Here is an 18,495-nt window from a genome sequence, read left to right as displayed (position 1 = left end):
TGTATTTCCTGTAAAACATTAGCTCTAGAGTTGCAATTGGATCCAGTTTTAGTATTTTTGACAAGAATGTTTCATTAGATGGTACTCTGTGCCTCCTGGTATAGTAAGTCCAGTCTCCAGCCAGTCATTTGGTGTGTCTGTGTGTTTCTGTCTCTCTCAGGCTGTCTCACTTTGTCTTTCTCTTTCTGTGTCTGTCTGTGTACTCTCCACCCCCATACATTTGTAGTGCTCACTGACCAGTAGGCTGTAGAGCTGTCAGCCTGCTTCATCCAGTGCAGATTTACCTTTTTTATATCAGGGTTTTAGCTGCAAAAATAGTTTTCACTAAGAGTGAGGATGATTACCTAATCCATCATTTTATTAAGGATTAATATTAGTCATATTCTAATTCTGTCATCTTTTGGTTTTCTATCAGATTTTTTTTTCCCAGCAGCTCTATAATACCCTAAATACAGTTCATACAAGAAAAGCAGTGTACATCTTTACTTTTTCTCCTTTACTTACAGCTTTTTAGAATAGTGAGCTAGTTCACTAGAATCCTTCATAAGTGACCAGGATTTTTTTTTTAATTTGTCTAATATCATTTAGTACTGGTGAAAGTTTTGGAATGTTTTAAGATCATTGATATCCTCAGTGGTTCATTCACATAATTACCTTAACATGTGCTACCCTGTTATTACTGGTTGATCCAGTACTGGGAACTTTGGGAACTTTTAAGTGTACAGATCTGGGAAATGTATGTTGGGGCATGTAGCTGTTGTCTTCCACTTCCTCTTGAATTTGACCTGTGTGGCCATTCTGTCCTGGTATACATGTAAGAAGCATATTATAGGGCCTAAATAACCTGCTTCTGTCCACCTTCCAGGCAGAATGAAGGAAAAAAGGAGTTTTTTTTTTTTTTTGAGGTTGCAGTGAGCACACCCACTAGTAATTGTTGTTTGGTCTGTATCCTAGAGTCTGAAGATGCTTTAAAGGGATGAATAGGATAGACGATGAAAATAAGAGAACAGTAGCTAAAAATTCTTGGTAGATTTATGGGGTTTGTTTTGTTCACCTGGCATTTTCTTACCCATAGCCTTTCAAGAGAGTGCATGTTTGATTAGTAGTCTAGCTTGTGTTTGATTAGTCTTCTGGAAAATATTTCATTTTAAAGAATTTTTCTCATGCTGTAAATTTTAAATTTGTGAGAATTGACCACATCACAAATTACAGACTGAGAAGTGCAGGATCATTAGTGCCCCTCACCAACGTGGCTATTAAGTGGAATACACATTAAGTAGGGATAAATTTGTTTAATTATAGATGAGTTCTCCACAGTCCATTGTTCTGTCTTTGAGTACAGGACTCATGTATGATCTCTCTCTCTCTCTCTCTTTTTTTTTTTTTTCCTCTCCAGCCTTCCAGAATACTTTGTAGTGCCAAGTTCTTTAGCAGACCAAGATCTGAAAATCTTTTCCCATTCTTTTGTTGGAAGAAGGATGCCAGTAAGTGCTTTCTGTTGGATGTGATTATTGCTGATATCCATTGTTTCTACCCAGTGAAGTACAGATTCTGTCTCTCTTGTAGCTCTGGTGTTGGAGCCACTCAAATGGCAGTGCTCTTGTGCGAATGGCCCTTATCAAAGATGTGTTGCAGCAGAGGAAAATTGACCAGAGGTAATTGACAATTGATCTTTGACATTTTAGGAAGTTTTACTTGTCATAAATAGGTTTAGTAAGTCTCTTACTAATTGCAAATAGTTGGCATGGTCTTATTAGTTACCATCATATATTCTATATAAGAATTGCCATTTTGTAAAAAATATGAATATATTAAAATTAAAAGTTATAGTCAATATAATTTAATTCTTTGGTTTATAAAACACCTTTGTACCTTATTTCATTGGCATTTTGCAATAATATTGCCTTTAACAACTTTCAGAGTACTTGATTTCCAGTTGACACAGTTCAGAATAAATCAAACTTTTCTTATGGTGCAGTGTGTTTTCTTTAGGTCTGTGGCGTCATGATACCTAAGACAGTGGTTTTGAAACTTTTGGAAATATTTTAAAACAAGTTTGGCAGCGTCTGCTAGTGAGCAGTAACCTCTGTATCACTGAAGTAGAAGGCATTTCTCAGATATCCTCATTGCAGTGGGCACATTCTTAATAATTCTCACTATAATGCCCTTACATTCTCAACTGCTGCTGCTTTCCACTGTCCCACTGCCCCTTTCCTGACCACCACTCTGTGTCCTCTGCAGGCCCATCCTTTTCCTTCTCTAGACATCATATAGAATCTAAGGCCACTTCCTCCTCATACTCTATGTTCCCTTCCTAATGAAGATCACTCAGGTTGTGGCTTTAATGATCACCATATTTATATCTCCAGTCTAATTTGACATCTTTCATATGGAGATCTCTAAGGCCCTTTAAACTCATTATGTCCAAAAACCAGACTCAACAATATGGCCATCATGCCTCCCCCAGCCTGCTCTCAGAAACTGAGGGATTAGCCTTAATGTCTTCCTCTTTCCTTTCCTTCCCCATCTCCAGTCCCTCATCAGATTTTGTCACTTCACTTTTCAGAAATCTTATAAGCCCATGTGCTTCTATGTAGCTTTGCCCTATCCATTTGCCTTATCTATGATTTCTTCCTTCTGGGTCCCCTCTCCTCCAGGGCTCTAGCTACCTGGATGTATCCTAGTCTTTTTGCTTTCCTGACATTTTCCATTGCTCTTCCTTCTTCCTGTGCCACCTTCTTTATGCTTTTCTGTGAGTATACTTCACTCCATCCACTTGGTACTTGCTCCTTCTTTCTCAGTTCAGATTCTCCTCCTTAAGATAAACCTTCTCCAATCCCACAAAACCAAAGACTGTGTTCTCTAATATGCGGATGCTAATTCATAAGTAGGCAGCGGGGTGCGGAGGGCACACTAAGGGAGAATAGCATTATCTTATATTAGGTAGAGGAAAGTGATGGGAGGGGAAGGGAGGGAAGGGGATGTGGGAATAGGAAAAATAGTAGAACGAAACAGACATTATTACTGTATGTATATATGTAACTACATGACCGATATGATTCTGTAACATACACTCAGAAAATGAAAAATTATATTTCATCTATGTATATCAAAGTGCATAAATACATTCTACTGTCATGTGTTACTAATTAAAACAAATTTAAAAATTTTTTTAAAAAGATAAACCTTCTCCATGTCCAAGATGAGATCAGGACTCAGTTCTGCGTGTTCTAGAGCCCTTGAACCTTTTTTCATCACACTTGATTCTGTCATACTACGAGTTGTGTATTACAGTTTGATTCCTGATCTCTTTCTCACTAGACTGTAGACCCCATGGTGAATGTGTCTGTGTTATGTACCATTATATAGTTATCCCAAGAAAGCTCCTAATATTTATTAAATTTCTTGTTGAGTAAATGAGGAAAAAATGAACAGATCTTAGAAAACAGACTTATAGAACATCCAAATGTCACAGTTTGTTTTTGGAACAGCCTGATCTTAGGGTTTTTTCAACAGTCAAAAGTTGAAAGTCACATTTGCCAAAGCAAGTAGCTGTCAAGTTATCTTGAAATGACCCTTAAGTTTTCTAAAAAAAAAGTACAACCATTCACATTAATCCTTATTTTAACTTTATCTTAATCCTGTTAGATGGATTTTACTTTTATCTTTATCCTATTAGAATTCACTGACCCTTCTGTTATATATACTTCAAGTTTTATTTTCACTAACATGTACTATTTAAATGCTCAGTTAGGAATTTTGCCATTAAAAGAAAGATTGCAGCACTACTGGATGAGAGTTAATTAGAAAACCTTATAAGCAGTGACCATTTTAATTATTTAATTTCTTAGACTAAGTATTATTTTAGTACCCTGGGTTTTTTAGCAATCCTATTCTTTATAAATAGTACAGATTCTCTTTGTTGTCCAATCATCTGCACATTTTTTTCCCTCAGAAGAAAGGTTTCTATAACAGATACACTTGTTTTCCTCCACAGGGCCTTTGCACTATCCTTCTGCCTACAGTACTTTCCCCTAGATTTTTGTGTCACTCATCATGAGAGTTCAACTTCAGTATCATTTTCACAGAGGAACCTTTTGCTGACTGTATAACATAGTCTGTAGTTACTTGATTACATCTTCCAGAGCATTAACCATAGCCTGTTATTTTTCCATTATTTATCTTACCATCAACCAGAATGTTATCTCCATGAGGGTAGAGACCTAGCCCATCTTGTTTATATCTCTATTTCCAGCTATTAGGATAATGCTTTGATTTAAAGTACTCAATAATACAAGTCGAAGAAATTACTGATTATTAACTAAAGAATTTGTCTTTATTAGGATTTGTAATGCAATAACTAAAAGTCATCCACAAAGAAGTGATGTTTACAAATCAGATTTGGATAAGATCTTGCCTAATATTCAAGAAATACAGGCGGCATTTGTAAAACTTAAGCAACTATGCGTTAATGGTAATTTCCTTTTTATTTTGTCTATAGATGTAATATAATGACTAGAGGGATGAAGAATTATATGAGAACTGTCAGGAGAGGTGATGTTTCTTAAAAACATAGAAATAGGTATATTTAAGAAGACTGTATTTTTTTCAATTTACATTTTATTGTATGAGACTGCCAACCCCCAGAAAATGAAGTTTTACACTGCTTTCTATTTTGGAGAGAAAAAAATGAACCTTTTAAATCTCCTCCAAATCATGAAAGTTATAATAGAATATCTTTACAAAAGCATTTGCTAAGTAGAGCACTGTATTACCTTACAGATTTTAATGCATATAGTTACATATAATGACTTGATATGGGTCTCCATTAAAGCCATATTGTAAGTATGGCCTCAGAGTTCTAATCTCTGTTTGAGCAAACTCTTAAGCAGTTAGCAGGTGCCCTGAGGAAGTCACATTAAGGTATATTTAGCAAAAATAGTTCCTCCTTGAGAGAGCCCCTGTATCACCTGAGAATCAGGAGAGGTGGTCTTGTAGTAGGTCTGGAATGTGTGTGGGCACTGGCCTCCAAGGAGAGCTTTTCAGGGGCAAGGTATTTTAAAAACACAGTACCTTGAATGATTATCCACACCCTGGGTGGGGCAGTAAAGGTGCCCTCTCGTGCCTACACTGGTCAGCCCCCAGTACAGAGAAAGACAGCAGGGGAGGACAGAACTCTGCAGTAAGGAAGCTGTGAGGTGGGGCCTGGACAGCTATTTGCACAGTTCTGGAGTACCTAAGTAGAGGTGTGAGCTGACCAGGAAGACTGGGAATCACAAACTCTCAGGAGAGAGAGTTAAGTCAGACTCATATTTCCCTGAAAGAGCCAAAGAGTAAAAGGGATTTAGGGAATGCTTTGTTTTGCTTTTTAATAGAACTGTCTTACATGTTTACTAAAGTAAAAATGCATGATATTTTCTTAAAGCCAACTTTTAGTATTAGAAACTATGCTGTTGTATCTCTTAACTCTGATTACCAATCATGTAAAAATAACTTTTAAAAGCCTAAAAATGTGTTTGTGTGTATGTGTATACACACTTAAATATACCTGCCATATGTATTACAGAGCCTTTTGAAGAAACTGAAGAGAAATGGCTGTCTTCACTAGAAAATACTCGGTGGTTAGAATATGTCAGGTTTGCCAACTTCTTCCTCCTTTTTTATTTTAACATTTTATTTTGAAATAATTGTAGATTCACAGAAGGTGCAAAAGGGATAGAGAGAACTATGCACTCTTCACCTGCATCCCCCAGAAGTAACATGTTAAATAACTGAAATATAGAATGATAACTATGAAATCAACATTGATTTCACCAGTTTATGAATGTTCTGTGTGTGTGGGGGGGGTGTGCATACACATGTACTTCTGTGCAATCTTGTCACATGTATAGATTCACAGAACTACTACTATAGTCAAGGTACAGAACTATTCCATCGCCACAAGGCTCCTTTGTGCTGCCCCTGTTACAGTTGGGTCTCTACCTCCTTCTCATGAATGTTATATAAATAATCCCTTCCTTTTTATAAAGGGTTAATGATTTTCCCAATACAAAAATCATAAAATATACTCAGAAGAATCATATAAATACCAAAGAAATTCATAAACATTGAGAATATAAATGTATATAATGAAAGTTGAGTTTTGCTTGATTCCATGCACTTTTAAAATATATTTGTGCTGGAATGTTGATATTTAACAGTATTTTTCCCTTTCTCTTTTCAGGGCTTTTCTTAAACATTCAGCAGAACTTGTGTATATGCTAGAAAGCAAACATCTCTCTATAATACTACAAGGTAATTTAAATAATTCCTGAAACACCATGCCAGCCAGCTTTGGTGATTGATGGTTCATAGTCAAGTAAATTACATCAGTTTTAGCTATCTTTTTTTTAATGTGATTTTTAAAATTTTTTTCTTTTTTAGTTATACATGACAGTGTTTTGATACATCACACATACATGGAGTATAACTTCCCATTCCTGTGGTTGTATGTGATGTGTCATGTATTCATATATAAACATAGGAAAGTTATGTCTAATACATTCTACTGTCTTTCCCATTCCCATTGCCCCTCCCCCCCACTACCCCATGTCCAATCCAGTGAACCTGCATTCCTCCCTCCCCACTGCCTATTGTGAGTTAGCATCAGCATATCACAGAGAACATTCAGCTTTTGGTTTTTTAAGGGATTGGCTATTTCACTTAGCATGATAGCTTACAGTTTCATCCATTCACTGGAAAATGCCATATTTTATTATTCTTTAAGCCTGAGTAATATTCCATTGTGTATATGTACCACATTTTCTTTATCCATTCATTTATTTAAGGGCACCTAGATTGATATAGTTTACCTATTGTGTGTTGAGCTTCCATGAACATTGATGTGGCCACGTCCCTATAATATGCTGATTTTAAGTCCTTTGGATATAAACCAAGGAGTGGGATAGCTGGGTCAAATGATGGTTCCATTCCAAGTTTTCTTTTTCTTTTTTTTAATTGATTTTTTAAAGAAAAATTTTAAATGACAGTGGAATGCATTACAATTCTTATTACATGTATACAGTACAATTTTTCATATCTCTGGTTGTATATAAAATATGTTGACACCAATTTGTGTCTTCATACATGTTCTTTGGATAATGATGTCCATCACATTCTACCATCCTTGCTAATCCCCTGCCACCTCCCTTTCCCTCCCATCCCTCTGCCCTATCTAGGATTCATCTATTCTTCCCATGCTCCCCCTCCCTACCCCAATATGAATCTGCCTCCTTATTTCAGACAAAACATTTGGCATTTGTTTTTTGGGGATTGACTAACTTCACTTAGCGTTATCTTCTCCAACACCATCCATTTACCTGAAAATGCCATGATTTTATTCTCTTTTATTGCTGAGTAAAATTCCATAGTGTATATATGCCACATTTTTTTTATCCATTCATCCATTGAAGGGAATCTAGGTTAGCTCCACAGTTTAGCTATTGTGAATTGTGCTGCTATAAACATTGATGTGGCTCTGTCCCTGTAGCATGCTGTTTTTAAGTCTTTTGAGTATAAACTGAGGAGAAGGATAGCTGGGTCAAATGGTGGTTCCATTCCCAGCTTTCCAAGGAATCTCCATACTGCTTTCCATATTGGCTGCACCAATTTGCAGTCCCACCAGCAATGTATCAGTGTACCTTTTTCCCCACATCCTTGCCAATGCTTATTGTTGTTTATCTTCATAATAGCTGCCATTCTGACTGGAGTGAGATGATATCTTAGAGTAGTTTTGATTTTCATTTCTCTGATTGCTAGAAATGATGAATATTTTTTCATATATTTGTTGATTGATTGTATATCCTCTTCTGAGAAGTATCTGTTCAGGTCCTTGGCCCATTTGTTGATTGGGTTATTTATTTATTTTTTTTTTTCTGATGCTTAGCTTTTTGAGTTCTTTATATACCCCAGAGATTAGTACTATATCTGATGTGTGAGGGGTAAAAATTTGCTCCGGGGATGTAGGCTCTCTGTTTACCTCACAGATTGTTTCTTTTGCTGAGAAGAAACTTTTTAGTTTGATTCCATTCCATTTATTGATTCTTGGTTTTAATTCTTGCTACCTTGCTCTTGGATAGGCAGAATTAATATTATCAAAATGACCAAAAGCATTATAGAGATTTAATGCAATTCCAATCAACATCCCAATAGCATTCCTCATAGAAATAGAAAAAGCAATCATGAAATTCATCTGGAAAAATAAAAGATGCAGAATAGCTTACACAGTCCTTAGCAGGAAGAATGAAGCAAGTGGCATCACCATACAAGACCTTAAACTATATTACAGAGCAATAGTAACAAAAACAGCATGGTATTGGCACCAAAACATACTGGTAGACCAATGGTACAGAGTAGAGGAGACAGAAACAAACCAACATAATTACAATTATCTTATATTAGACAAAGGTGCCAAAAACATGCAGTGGAGAAAAGATAGCATCTTCACCAAATGGTGCTGGGAAAACTGGAAACCCATATGCAACAAAATGAAATTAAACCCCTATCTCTCACCATGCACAAAACTCAACTCAAAGTGGATCAAGGACCTAGGAATTAGACCAGAGACTCTGCGTCTAATAGAAGAAAAAGTAGGCCCTAGTCTTCATCATGTGGGTTTAGGCTCCAACTTCCTTAATAAGACTCCCATTCCAAGTTTTCACTATATTGCTTTCCATAGTCGTTGCACCAATTTTTAGTCCCACCAGCAATGTACGAAATTTCTCCCACATCCCTGCCAACATTTATTGTTAATTATATTTTTGATATTTGCCATTCTGACTGGAGTGAGATGAAATCTTAACGTAATTTTAATTTGCATTTTTTTAATTGCTTGCGATGTTTATTATTTTTTCATAATATTTGTTAACTATTTATAATTCCTCTTCTGTGAAGTGTCTGTTCAGTTTCTTTGCCCATTTATTGATTGGGTTATTTGTTTGTTTGTTTTGTTGGTATTAAGTTTTTTGAGTTCTTTATATATCCTGGAGATTAATGCTCTATCTGAGGTGCAGGTGGCAAAGATTTTCTCCCATTCTATAGGTTCTCTCCATGTTCTTGATTGTTTACTTTATTTGTGAAGAAGCTTTTTACTTTGATACAATCCCATTTATTGATTCTTGATTTTACTTCTTGTGCTTTTGTGGTCTTGTTGAGGAATTCAGTTTCTAAGCTGACATGATGGAGATTTGGGCCTACATTTTCTTCTAGTAGGAATGGGGTCTCAAGTCTAATACCTAGGTCCTTGATCACTTAGAGTTGAGTTTCGTACAGGGTGAGAGTGGTCTCATTTCTTTCTATTACATATGGATTTCCAGTTTTCCCAGCATCATTTGCTGAAGAGGCTGTCTTTTTCCCCAATGTATGTTTATGGTGCCTTTGTCTCTGTCTTCTATTCTGTGCCATTGGTCTTCATGTCTGTTTTGGTGTCAGTATCATGCCATTTTTGTGATGCCTCCTGCATCATTCTTGCTGAAGATTGCTTTGGCTATTCAGGACCTCCTATTTTTCCAAATTAATTTCATGATGCCTTTTCTATATCTATGAAGAACATATCAAAACCTTAATAGGAATTGCCTTAAATCTGTTGTTTAGTGCTTTTGGTAGTATTGTGATTTTGACAATATTTTCTCCTACTCTATGACTTTCTAAATATTTTCCTAATATCTTTTGAAGCACTAATTTTAAAATTTGGTGAAGTACTATTTATCCATTTTTTTCTTCTTGGATCATGTTTTTGATGTCATATCTAACAACTATTTTCCTAATGCAAGTCATGGATATTTTTTTCTCTATGTTTCCTCCTATATATAATTTTTATAGTTTTAGCTCTTACATTTAGCTATATGGTTCATTTTGGATGAATTTTTGCATGTGTTCTGAGGGAAGAGAGTAAATTCATTTCTTTTACATATGGGGATATTAAAATGTCCAGCACCATTTGTTGAAAAAATGTCCTATCTCTATTAAATTGCCTTCACACATTTATCAAAAATCATTGACTATAAATAGTAAGGGTTTATTTTTGGACTCTATTTTATTCTATTGATCTTTGTCATTTCTTTTGCCAGTACCAGTACCACACTGAGTACTGTATACTTGAATAGTAAGTTTTGAAATTGAGATGTGAGTATTCCAACTTTGCTTTTGAAATTGTTTTGGCTTGTTTTTTTGTTTTTTTTTTTTTTTTTTTTTTTTTTTTTTTGTATTTCTGTATAACTTTCAGGCTCAGAAAAAAACAAAAAAAATTCTACTGGGATGTTGATATAGGAATGTGTTGAACCTATAGATCAGTTTAGTAAGAATGCCATCATATTGAATCTGCCAATCTGTGAGGTAAATGTCTGTGTTTATTTAGGTCTTCTTTCATTTTGTCAGCAATATTTTATTGATTTTTATTATATAAGTCTTTTGTTTATTAAATCTCAAGTATTTTTAATGGCTGTGATTATAGTTTTCTTAACTTCATTTTCAGGTTTATTGTGTATTCAGATTGTTACTGTGTATAGAATTTTTGTGATCTTATTGAATTCATATATTAGTTCTAGTAGTTACTTTGCAGCTTCCTTAGGATTTTTTATATATTGAATCTTGTTGGCAAATACAATTTTTATATCCTTCATGATTTTTGTGCCTTTTATTTCTTTTTCTTGCCTAATTGCTCTGGCTAGAATTTCCAGTACACAGTACTATAGAAGTATCAAGAGCAGACATCCTTATCTTATTCCCAATCATAGGGGAAAGCATCAAGGGTTTTACCATTAGACTGCTATTATAGGTTTTTGATCAGATTGAAGAAATTCCCTCTATTCCTAGTTTGCTAAGAGTTTTTATCAGGAATGAATGTAGAATCATGTCAGATGCTTTTCCTGCATCTAATGAAATGATCATATTGTTGCCCTTTATTCATAGGATATATTAATTTGATTGGCAGATGTTAAACAAGCCTTCCATTCTTGGGATAAGTCCTTGGATTTCTGGAGTAATTTATTAACATTTTGTTGGTAATTTTTACATCTGTAATTATAAAGGATTTTGGTTGATAATTTTCTCATTTCTTTGACTGGCTTTAATATCAAGGTAATCTAGTCTCACTGAAAATGAGACAGGAAGGAAATATTTGTTACCTTTTCCAATAATAATGAACACTCCTTCTTCCCCATTTACCTCTGAGTCATTACCATGTGGAGTTGTAGTAGGAAGATTACATTATACTTAATATCTTTGACAGTAGTAGAATGGATTATACTTAATATTTTTGACAGTAGTAGAATGGATTCTATGAGGATTTTTTTACAGTAAACCCTTGAAATGTAAGAATGTTGAGGGGTTAGCTGCTATTATTTGGCAAATATTCATATATAAAAAACCATCTAAACATTGTTCTATGTTTCCTCCTATATAGAATTTTTATAGTTTTAGCTCTTACATTTAGCTCTATCGTCCATTTTAAAATACTAATTTATCTAAAAGTCTACAGTGTTTTATACTTGCTAGAATCCAGTATAATTTTCCTACGTAGATTATTTTGAAGATAACCTTTGCATAGAATACTGAATTATCTAGTTTATCTCTACTTCCCTTCACCATTTCTGTTTGTTGTCATCATTTTCTTTCCATTTTATTGACAGAGGAGGAGGGAAGAGACTTAAGCTGTCTTATAGCTTCTCTTGTGCAAGTGATGCTGGATCCATATTTTAGGACAATTACTGGATTTCAGAGTCTGATACAGAAGGAATGGGTCATGGCAGGATTTCAGTTCCTAGACAGATGCAACCATTTGAAGAGATCAGAAAAAGAGGTAACAAATGTCTAATAAGAGTTTATAATAACTATGTAAGTAAAAATCACTTTTGGAAGGTCACATTTCCTTAAAATGAGGTGCATGAGTTAAGAACTTGAGTTTTTTTTGGCGGGGGCATCCTTGTAACAGCTGTGGGGTAGTGGCTGCCTTGAACCCAAAATTAGGCTGTGGAAGGCCCTATAGTATCTTATGGGCCAGACAGTGGGGTCAATTTTTACAGGGTGTTTCAGAGAGGACTATTTAACCCATGGGAACACATTATAAGAGATGTTGGCAGTGGCTGCCCTGGGCCGCATACCATGTGGCCTAGAGCCTGATACCAAACTGTTTTCTGAAATTTGGGGAAGTTTTCTGAATGCTGAGCCCAGAAGGTGAAATAAAAAATTAGTTATAGAATTTGGTAGAGTGTTTTATGTTCTAAAGAACTGTTTCCAAGACATGCTTAAACACATATTTTGCTCTTCCCCATTCATGCAGTGGCAACCTGCTCATTAGTTTGCTTTTCCACTTTAGCTTATACTTAACAGGCAAATAAAGGTCATGATGTTTATCATGATCAAACATATTTCTTAGGTTTGACATAGATATGTTTGTTCTGTTCACACTGTCTTGACTGAACGTAGGAGCCAAATGTTTTAGACTTAGCTGTTTTCTTATAATCCCTTAATAACAGAAATAATTTGGAAATTAATGTGAACACCATTAAATAATCTCATTGTCTGTATTTGCCAGTCTCCCTTATTTTTGCTCTTCTTGGATGCAACATGGCAACTGTTAGAACAATACCCGGCAGCCTTTGAGTTTTCTGAGACTTACTTAGCAGTGCTTTGTGACAGTACCCGGATTTCACTGTTTGGCACCTTCCTGTTCAACTCTCCTCACCAACGGGTGAAGCAAAGCACAGTAAGTGACATGGTGGCTGTAGCTATGTGTTTTTTTGTCTTTTTGTTACTTACAACTTTGAAATGTAATTGAACTATAATTAACAGCGTGTTTTTAAAAGATTACTCTTTCAAGCTGAAATTTTTGAATGCATTAAAGACAAAACCCTAGAAAGTTATTTTTAATTGCTTTTTTAAAATTGCTTTTGAAAATTATTTTTTATAAATGAACATTTTGGGTTTTCTCTAATTCATAATAAACTAATTTAAGAATATGATTACTTTGGGGCTGGGGATGTGGCTCAAGCGGTAGCGCGTTCGCCTGGCATGCGTGCGGCCCGGGTTCGATCCTCAGCACCACATACAAACAAATGTCTGCCGAAAACTAAAAAAATAAATAAATATTAAAAAAATTCTCTCTCTCTCTCTTTAAAAAAAAAGAATATGATTACTTTTTTAAAAATTTCATATGTTCCTTTTAGTTATATATGACAATAGGATTCATTTTGACATAATTATAAAAGCATGGATTATTATTTGTTCTAATTCAGTCCCCAGTACCCCAGTATTTCCCCCACTCTGCGTTCTCTTCCCTCTACCCAACTGATCTTTCTGCTCTTTACTTTGTTTGTTTAAATTAGTGTCTGATGGGTGTACATGATGGTGAGATTCACTGTGGTACATTCATATATGTACAAAGAATGTTAGGTTAGATTCATTCCACTCTCCCTATCTCATTCCTCCTCCCTTCTCTTCATTCCCCTTTGTCTACTCCACTAATTTTTGTTTTTAAATCCCTCTACTCTTACTTTGGATTAGTTTCTACATATCAGAGAAAATATTTGACATTTAACTTTTGGGGACTGGCGTATTTCACTTAGCATGATAGTCTCCAGTTCCATTCATTTACTGATAAATGCCATAAACTCATTTTTCTTTATGGCAGAGAAAGACTCCATTGTGTATATATTCCACATTTTCTTTATCCATTCAACTGTAGAAGGGCATCTAGGTTGGTGCCGTAGCTTAGCTATTGTGAATTGTGCCATTATAAACATTGATGAGTCTGTGTCACTGTAGTATGTTGATTTTACATCTTTTGGATATATACTGAGGAGTGGGATAGCTGGGTCATATGGTAGTTCATTCCTAGTTTTTTAAGGAATCTCCATAATGCTTTCCAGAGTGACTGCACTAATTTGCAATTCCACCAACAAGGTATGAGTGTACCCTTTTTTCTACATCCTCAAATCTCAGTGTACACTGTTTTAATTTTTATTTTCCCTAATTGGCGGAGATATTGAACATTTTTCATATATTTGTTGAATATTTGTATTTTTATCTTTTCAGAAATGTCTATTTAGTTCCTTTACCCACTTATTTGATTGGGTTATTTATTTTTTGAGTTCTTTATATATCCTCAATGAAATTGATCTGTTTAAGCTTTTTATATTCTCATAGTTCAGTTTTGGTTGGTTATGTCTCTAGGAATTTGTTAGTATCTTCAAGATTCTCTAGCTTATTGGAGTATAAATTTTTAAAATAGTTTCTGATGATCCTCTGGATCCCAGAAGTGTCTATGATGATATTTCATTTTACATTTCAGATTTTGATAAGTTGAGTTTTTTCCCACTTTCTTTGGTTAGTTTGGCTAAAGGTTTATCAATTTTGTTTATCCTTTCAAAAATCCAACTCTGTTTTGTTGATATTTTGTATTTCTTAAATCTCAATTTCATTGAGTTTGGCTCTGATTTTAATTATTTTCTGTCTTCTACTGATTTTGGTGTTTGTTCTTTTTCAAGGCCCTTGAGATGTAATGTTAGATTATTTACTTGGGTATCTGTTTATTTTTTAATGTGTGAGCTTGGTGCTATCAGCTTTCCTTTTAGGACTGCTCTCATATTATTCCTGAGCTTTTGATATGTTTTATCATTATTCTCATTTATTTCTAAGAATTTTTTAAATTTCTCTCCTAATTTTTTCTGGTATCCATACATCATTCAAAATTGTATTATTTTAATCTCCAGGTGTTAGAGTGCTTTCTATTTTTTTTTATCTTATTGTTGATTTCTAATTTCATTCCATTGTGATCTGATAGAATCCCACTTATTATCTATTTTGTATTTGCTAAAGTTTGGTTTGTGACCTAAAATATGGTCTATTTTAGAAAATGTTCCATGTCCTGCTGAGAAGAAAGTAAATTCAGTCATTAATGGATGAAGTATTCTATAGATGTTGGTTGGGTCCATATTATTATGTTTTTAGTTCTGTAGAATCTTCACTTAGTTTATGTTTAGATGATCTATCCACTAATGAGAGAGGTATGTTAAAGTCACTCAGTATTATTATACTGTGGTTTATTTGATTCTTAATATTGAGTGTGTTTGATGTACATAGACGTTCTATTGTTTGGGACATAATTATTTATGATCATTATATTTTATTGATGTATGATTATCTTAAGCAGTATAAAGTGATCTTCTTTGTCTCTTCTGATCAATCTTGGCTTAAAGTCCACTTTATCTGATATGGGAATAGCTAGCTCTGTTTGTTTATGAATCCCATATAAATGGTATGTTTTTTCCCCATCCTTTCACCTCCAGTCTGTGGATGTATTTTCCTATGAGGTGAGTCTTTTGCATGGTGTTGGGTCCTTTTTTTTTAACCCATTTTGCCAGCCTGTTTCTTTTGATTGAAGAGTTTAGACTGTTTACATTACTGTTATTGAGACAAGATTTTTATTTCCTGCCATTTGGATTTATTTCTAATGTTTAAAAATTGATTCTCCTTTAATTGATCATTATTCTAGTTTAACTCCTCCCTATCCTTTTTAAAAAAATTTTCATTTCTTCTTCATGAAACATTTGGTATGTTTTGTAGTGCAGACTTTCTAGTTATGAATTTTTTTAGCTTCTGTTTATCATGAGAAATTTTTATTTCATATTCAATTCTGAAGCTTCATTATGCTGGGTATAGTATTATTGGTTGGTATCCATTTTATTTCAGAGCTTGATGTTTATTATTCCAAGCCCTTCTGACTTTTAGTGTCTGGGCATTGAAATCCAGATTGGTTTACCTCTATATGTGACCAGTCATTTTTCTCTTGGCAGCTTTTAAAATTCTATCCTTATACTTATATGTTAGATATTTTTACTTCAATGTGTCTTGGAGTGGATCTTGTATATTTTGTATATTTGGAGTCCTATATGCCTCCTCTATTTGAATTTCCATTACATTCTTGAGGTTTGGAAATTTTTCTGATATTATTTAATTGAAAAGATTATGCATCAATTTAGCTTGTATTTCACAGCTTTCATCTATCCCAATAAATCTTCAACTCAACCTTTTAATGTTATCCCATATTTCTTGAATATTCTGTTCATGGAACATCTTTTCTTTATGGTTGACTTTATTTTCAAGGTTATATACCATGTATGAAGACCTGAAAATCTACTTTTAATGTGCTTCAGTCTATTGGTGATGTTTTTCATTGAATTTTTAATGTGGTTTATTGATTCTTTAATTTTAAGGATTTCTGTTTGGTTCTTTTTCAGAATCTCTATCTTTTTATTGATGTGATCTTTAGTGAAAGATGTATTTTCTCTGATTTTACTCCTTACATCTTCTTCTAATTAATAAAACATTTTCACTATGAGCTTTCCAAATTCTTTCTTTGACATCTGCTCCACTGTGGTATCAATGAAGTCAATTGTTGAAGCATTATGGGTTGTTTGGGATGGTTTGTTTCCTTCCTTTTTCATATTGTTTGTATGTCTACCCATCTATTGATTTAGTTCTCACTTTTTAAACAAAGGACTACTTTGTGAGCTACTTTCTCTTAAAAGCCCTCTCAATTCTGCTTTTCCTGTGCTGCCTTCTTACTGTGTTTTGAGAAGTTAGGGATTCACTGCCTAACTCACTTCCATCGTTTTCCAGTCCACTGATCAAGAATGTAAATTACTTTAACCACCTTATGTGTTGTGCTTTGGGATTTATATTTTCACATTTGGGTTGGTTAATAAAAATGGTGTTGTCTGAAGACATTATTTCCTAAATCAGTGAATAAAAGGTGTGCCATGTAAGATCATTTCTCTTTGAGAGTCAAGGAGCAGGAAGTTTGGAGATGAAGTGTAGAGGCCGGATATGGTGGCACATACCTGTAATCCCAGTTACTTGGAAGTCTGAAGCAGTAGGATTGTAAGTTTAAGGCCAGCTTGGGTAAATTAGCAAGGCCTGAAAAATAATTTAGAGAGGCCCTGTCTTGATAAAAATGAAATGACTGGGGATATAGCTCAGTGGCAAAGTGTCCCTGAGTTAAATCCCCAGTTCTAAAGAAAAGAAATGAAGTGTAGGTACAGCAGTAGATTGAAACTCTGGGCATTCCCTTAACCATGTGTTCTCAGAGTTTCTTCTGTCACATGGCATTTCACTTTTAGGTATGGTTATAACTATATGATAATAGTTTATTGACCTACAGTCAGAATCAGTTAGTATTAAGGAGAATCTCGTGCCAAACTAGAAATTTTCTCCTGCTTGATGTGTGTAGAAACCTTCTGAACACAGTTGTATCTACCTTCCTGTGAGCCAACAAGTCTCACCCATAAATACTACAGTGACCAGGGAGAGAAATCAAAGGGAGGCCCATATAAGCATGAGGGAAACTATATGAGAAGGGGATTTTCATCACAGTGAGCCCTGGGGTCTTCAGCCTCAGTATTAAGGTCCTGGTCTAGAAAAATTCTAAGCCTCCAGTTCGCTCAGGAATAAACCTGTGAGCCCGGGTTCATCATCTGTAACTTAGATCCATCAATCTAATAGTCATGTTTTGGGCCTCATTGTACAAGATGAAATGTTTTGTAAATTGTGAAATATTTTGTAAATTATTCTGGAGAGAGAGGAGTTTTTCTGGATTGTAGGTATGAAAGACAAAATGGAGTATTAGTACTCACAGTAGGGAGAATTTCATTAATGAGGAGCATCCCAAAGAAAAGGACTGAATGTGGGGTTTGATTATAGAAGCAGAAAATGGGCTCTGTGAGGGAGAGTGGAGGCTGGTCTCATCTCAGGCATGGAAGCCAGTTCTTAGAACACAGAAGGTAAGGAGGGAAGGCTGGCCCAGCATTGCCACTCTTGGGGAGCTCAGGGCTCAGAGAAACTAAGTCCTCTCCATGTTTTAGATTGAATACCTTGGGAAGGAAATTTATATAAACCTGCTTTCTTAAAAGGATTGAACCTTTCCAAAAACTGAACTGAGAACCAGTGATGAAGAGAGCTACGTAAAGCTGGTAAAGCTTACTTATTCCTAAGATAATGTTCTTCCAGTTCCTTGCTTTCATTTATTACACACTGTCATCATTTTTGTGCCTTTCCTGAGAGCTCATCCTTTCCTGGGCTCTGCTTGCCCCTCGGCTCTCTCCACCTTTTCCTTTGCTGCCCTGTGCACACAGCTGTTCACCCATGCACACAGACACACAGTGGGAGCTTGGGAAAGGGACAAGGGACCAGGATGCCTACCGCCACATTTGACTAAATGTCCAATGAGAGGACATTGGCTTTGGGGTCCTGATGACATGGCATTGCTTTGGGTGGACTCCTGAGTGAAGAACTTGGGCCCAGAGATACTGTTGCTTATCCCTACTACTTGACTAGATTCTGGATATGTCAAGATTTACTGACAAATAGATCTTTATTAGAAATAAAAGGTAGAGTTTTTATAGTATTGCATCTGCTTTCTGTTTCATGTCATAGTGCTGTATTTATTTTTTTAAATTTGGC

At 35.0% G+C, this 18,495-nt stretch overlaps 1 protein-coding gene across 2 annotated transcripts in view; it reads left to right on the top strand.

Annotated features, from left to right (window-relative positions):
* Mtmr10 (myotubularin related protein 10) overlaps positions 1–18,495 on the top strand; it is a 52,182-nt gene that overhangs the window by 28,014 nt on the left and 5,673 nt on the right. For both annotated transcript variants that reach the window (XM_027955953.2, XM_071608681.1), the window contains exons 8-14: positions 1,397–1,484; positions 1,567–1,655; positions 4,344–4,474; positions 5,567–5,636; positions 6,224–6,294; positions 11,667–11,836; positions 12,572–12,742. In XM_027955953.2, coding sequence (XP_027811754.1) covers positions 1,397–1,484; positions 1,567–1,655; positions 4,344–4,474; positions 5,567–5,636; positions 6,224–6,294; positions 11,667–11,836; positions 12,572–12,742 — 790 coding nt within the window. The remainder of the gene's footprint in view (positions 1–1,396; positions 1,485–1,566; positions 1,656–4,343; positions 4,475–5,566; positions 5,637–6,223; positions 6,295–11,666; positions 11,837–12,571; positions 12,743–18,495) is intronic.

Source organism: Marmota flaviventris, chromosome 2 (genome assembly GCF_047511675.1).
Source record: "Marmota flaviventris isolate mMarFla1 chromosome 2, mMarFla1.hap1, whole genome shotgun sequence".
Lineage (NCBI taxonomy): Eukaryota > Metazoa > Chordata > Mammalia > Rodentia > Sciuridae > Marmota > Marmota flaviventris.
The sequence above is the reverse complement of the archived record's forward strand: the minus strand, read 5'-3'. Positions and strand labels throughout refer to the sequence as shown.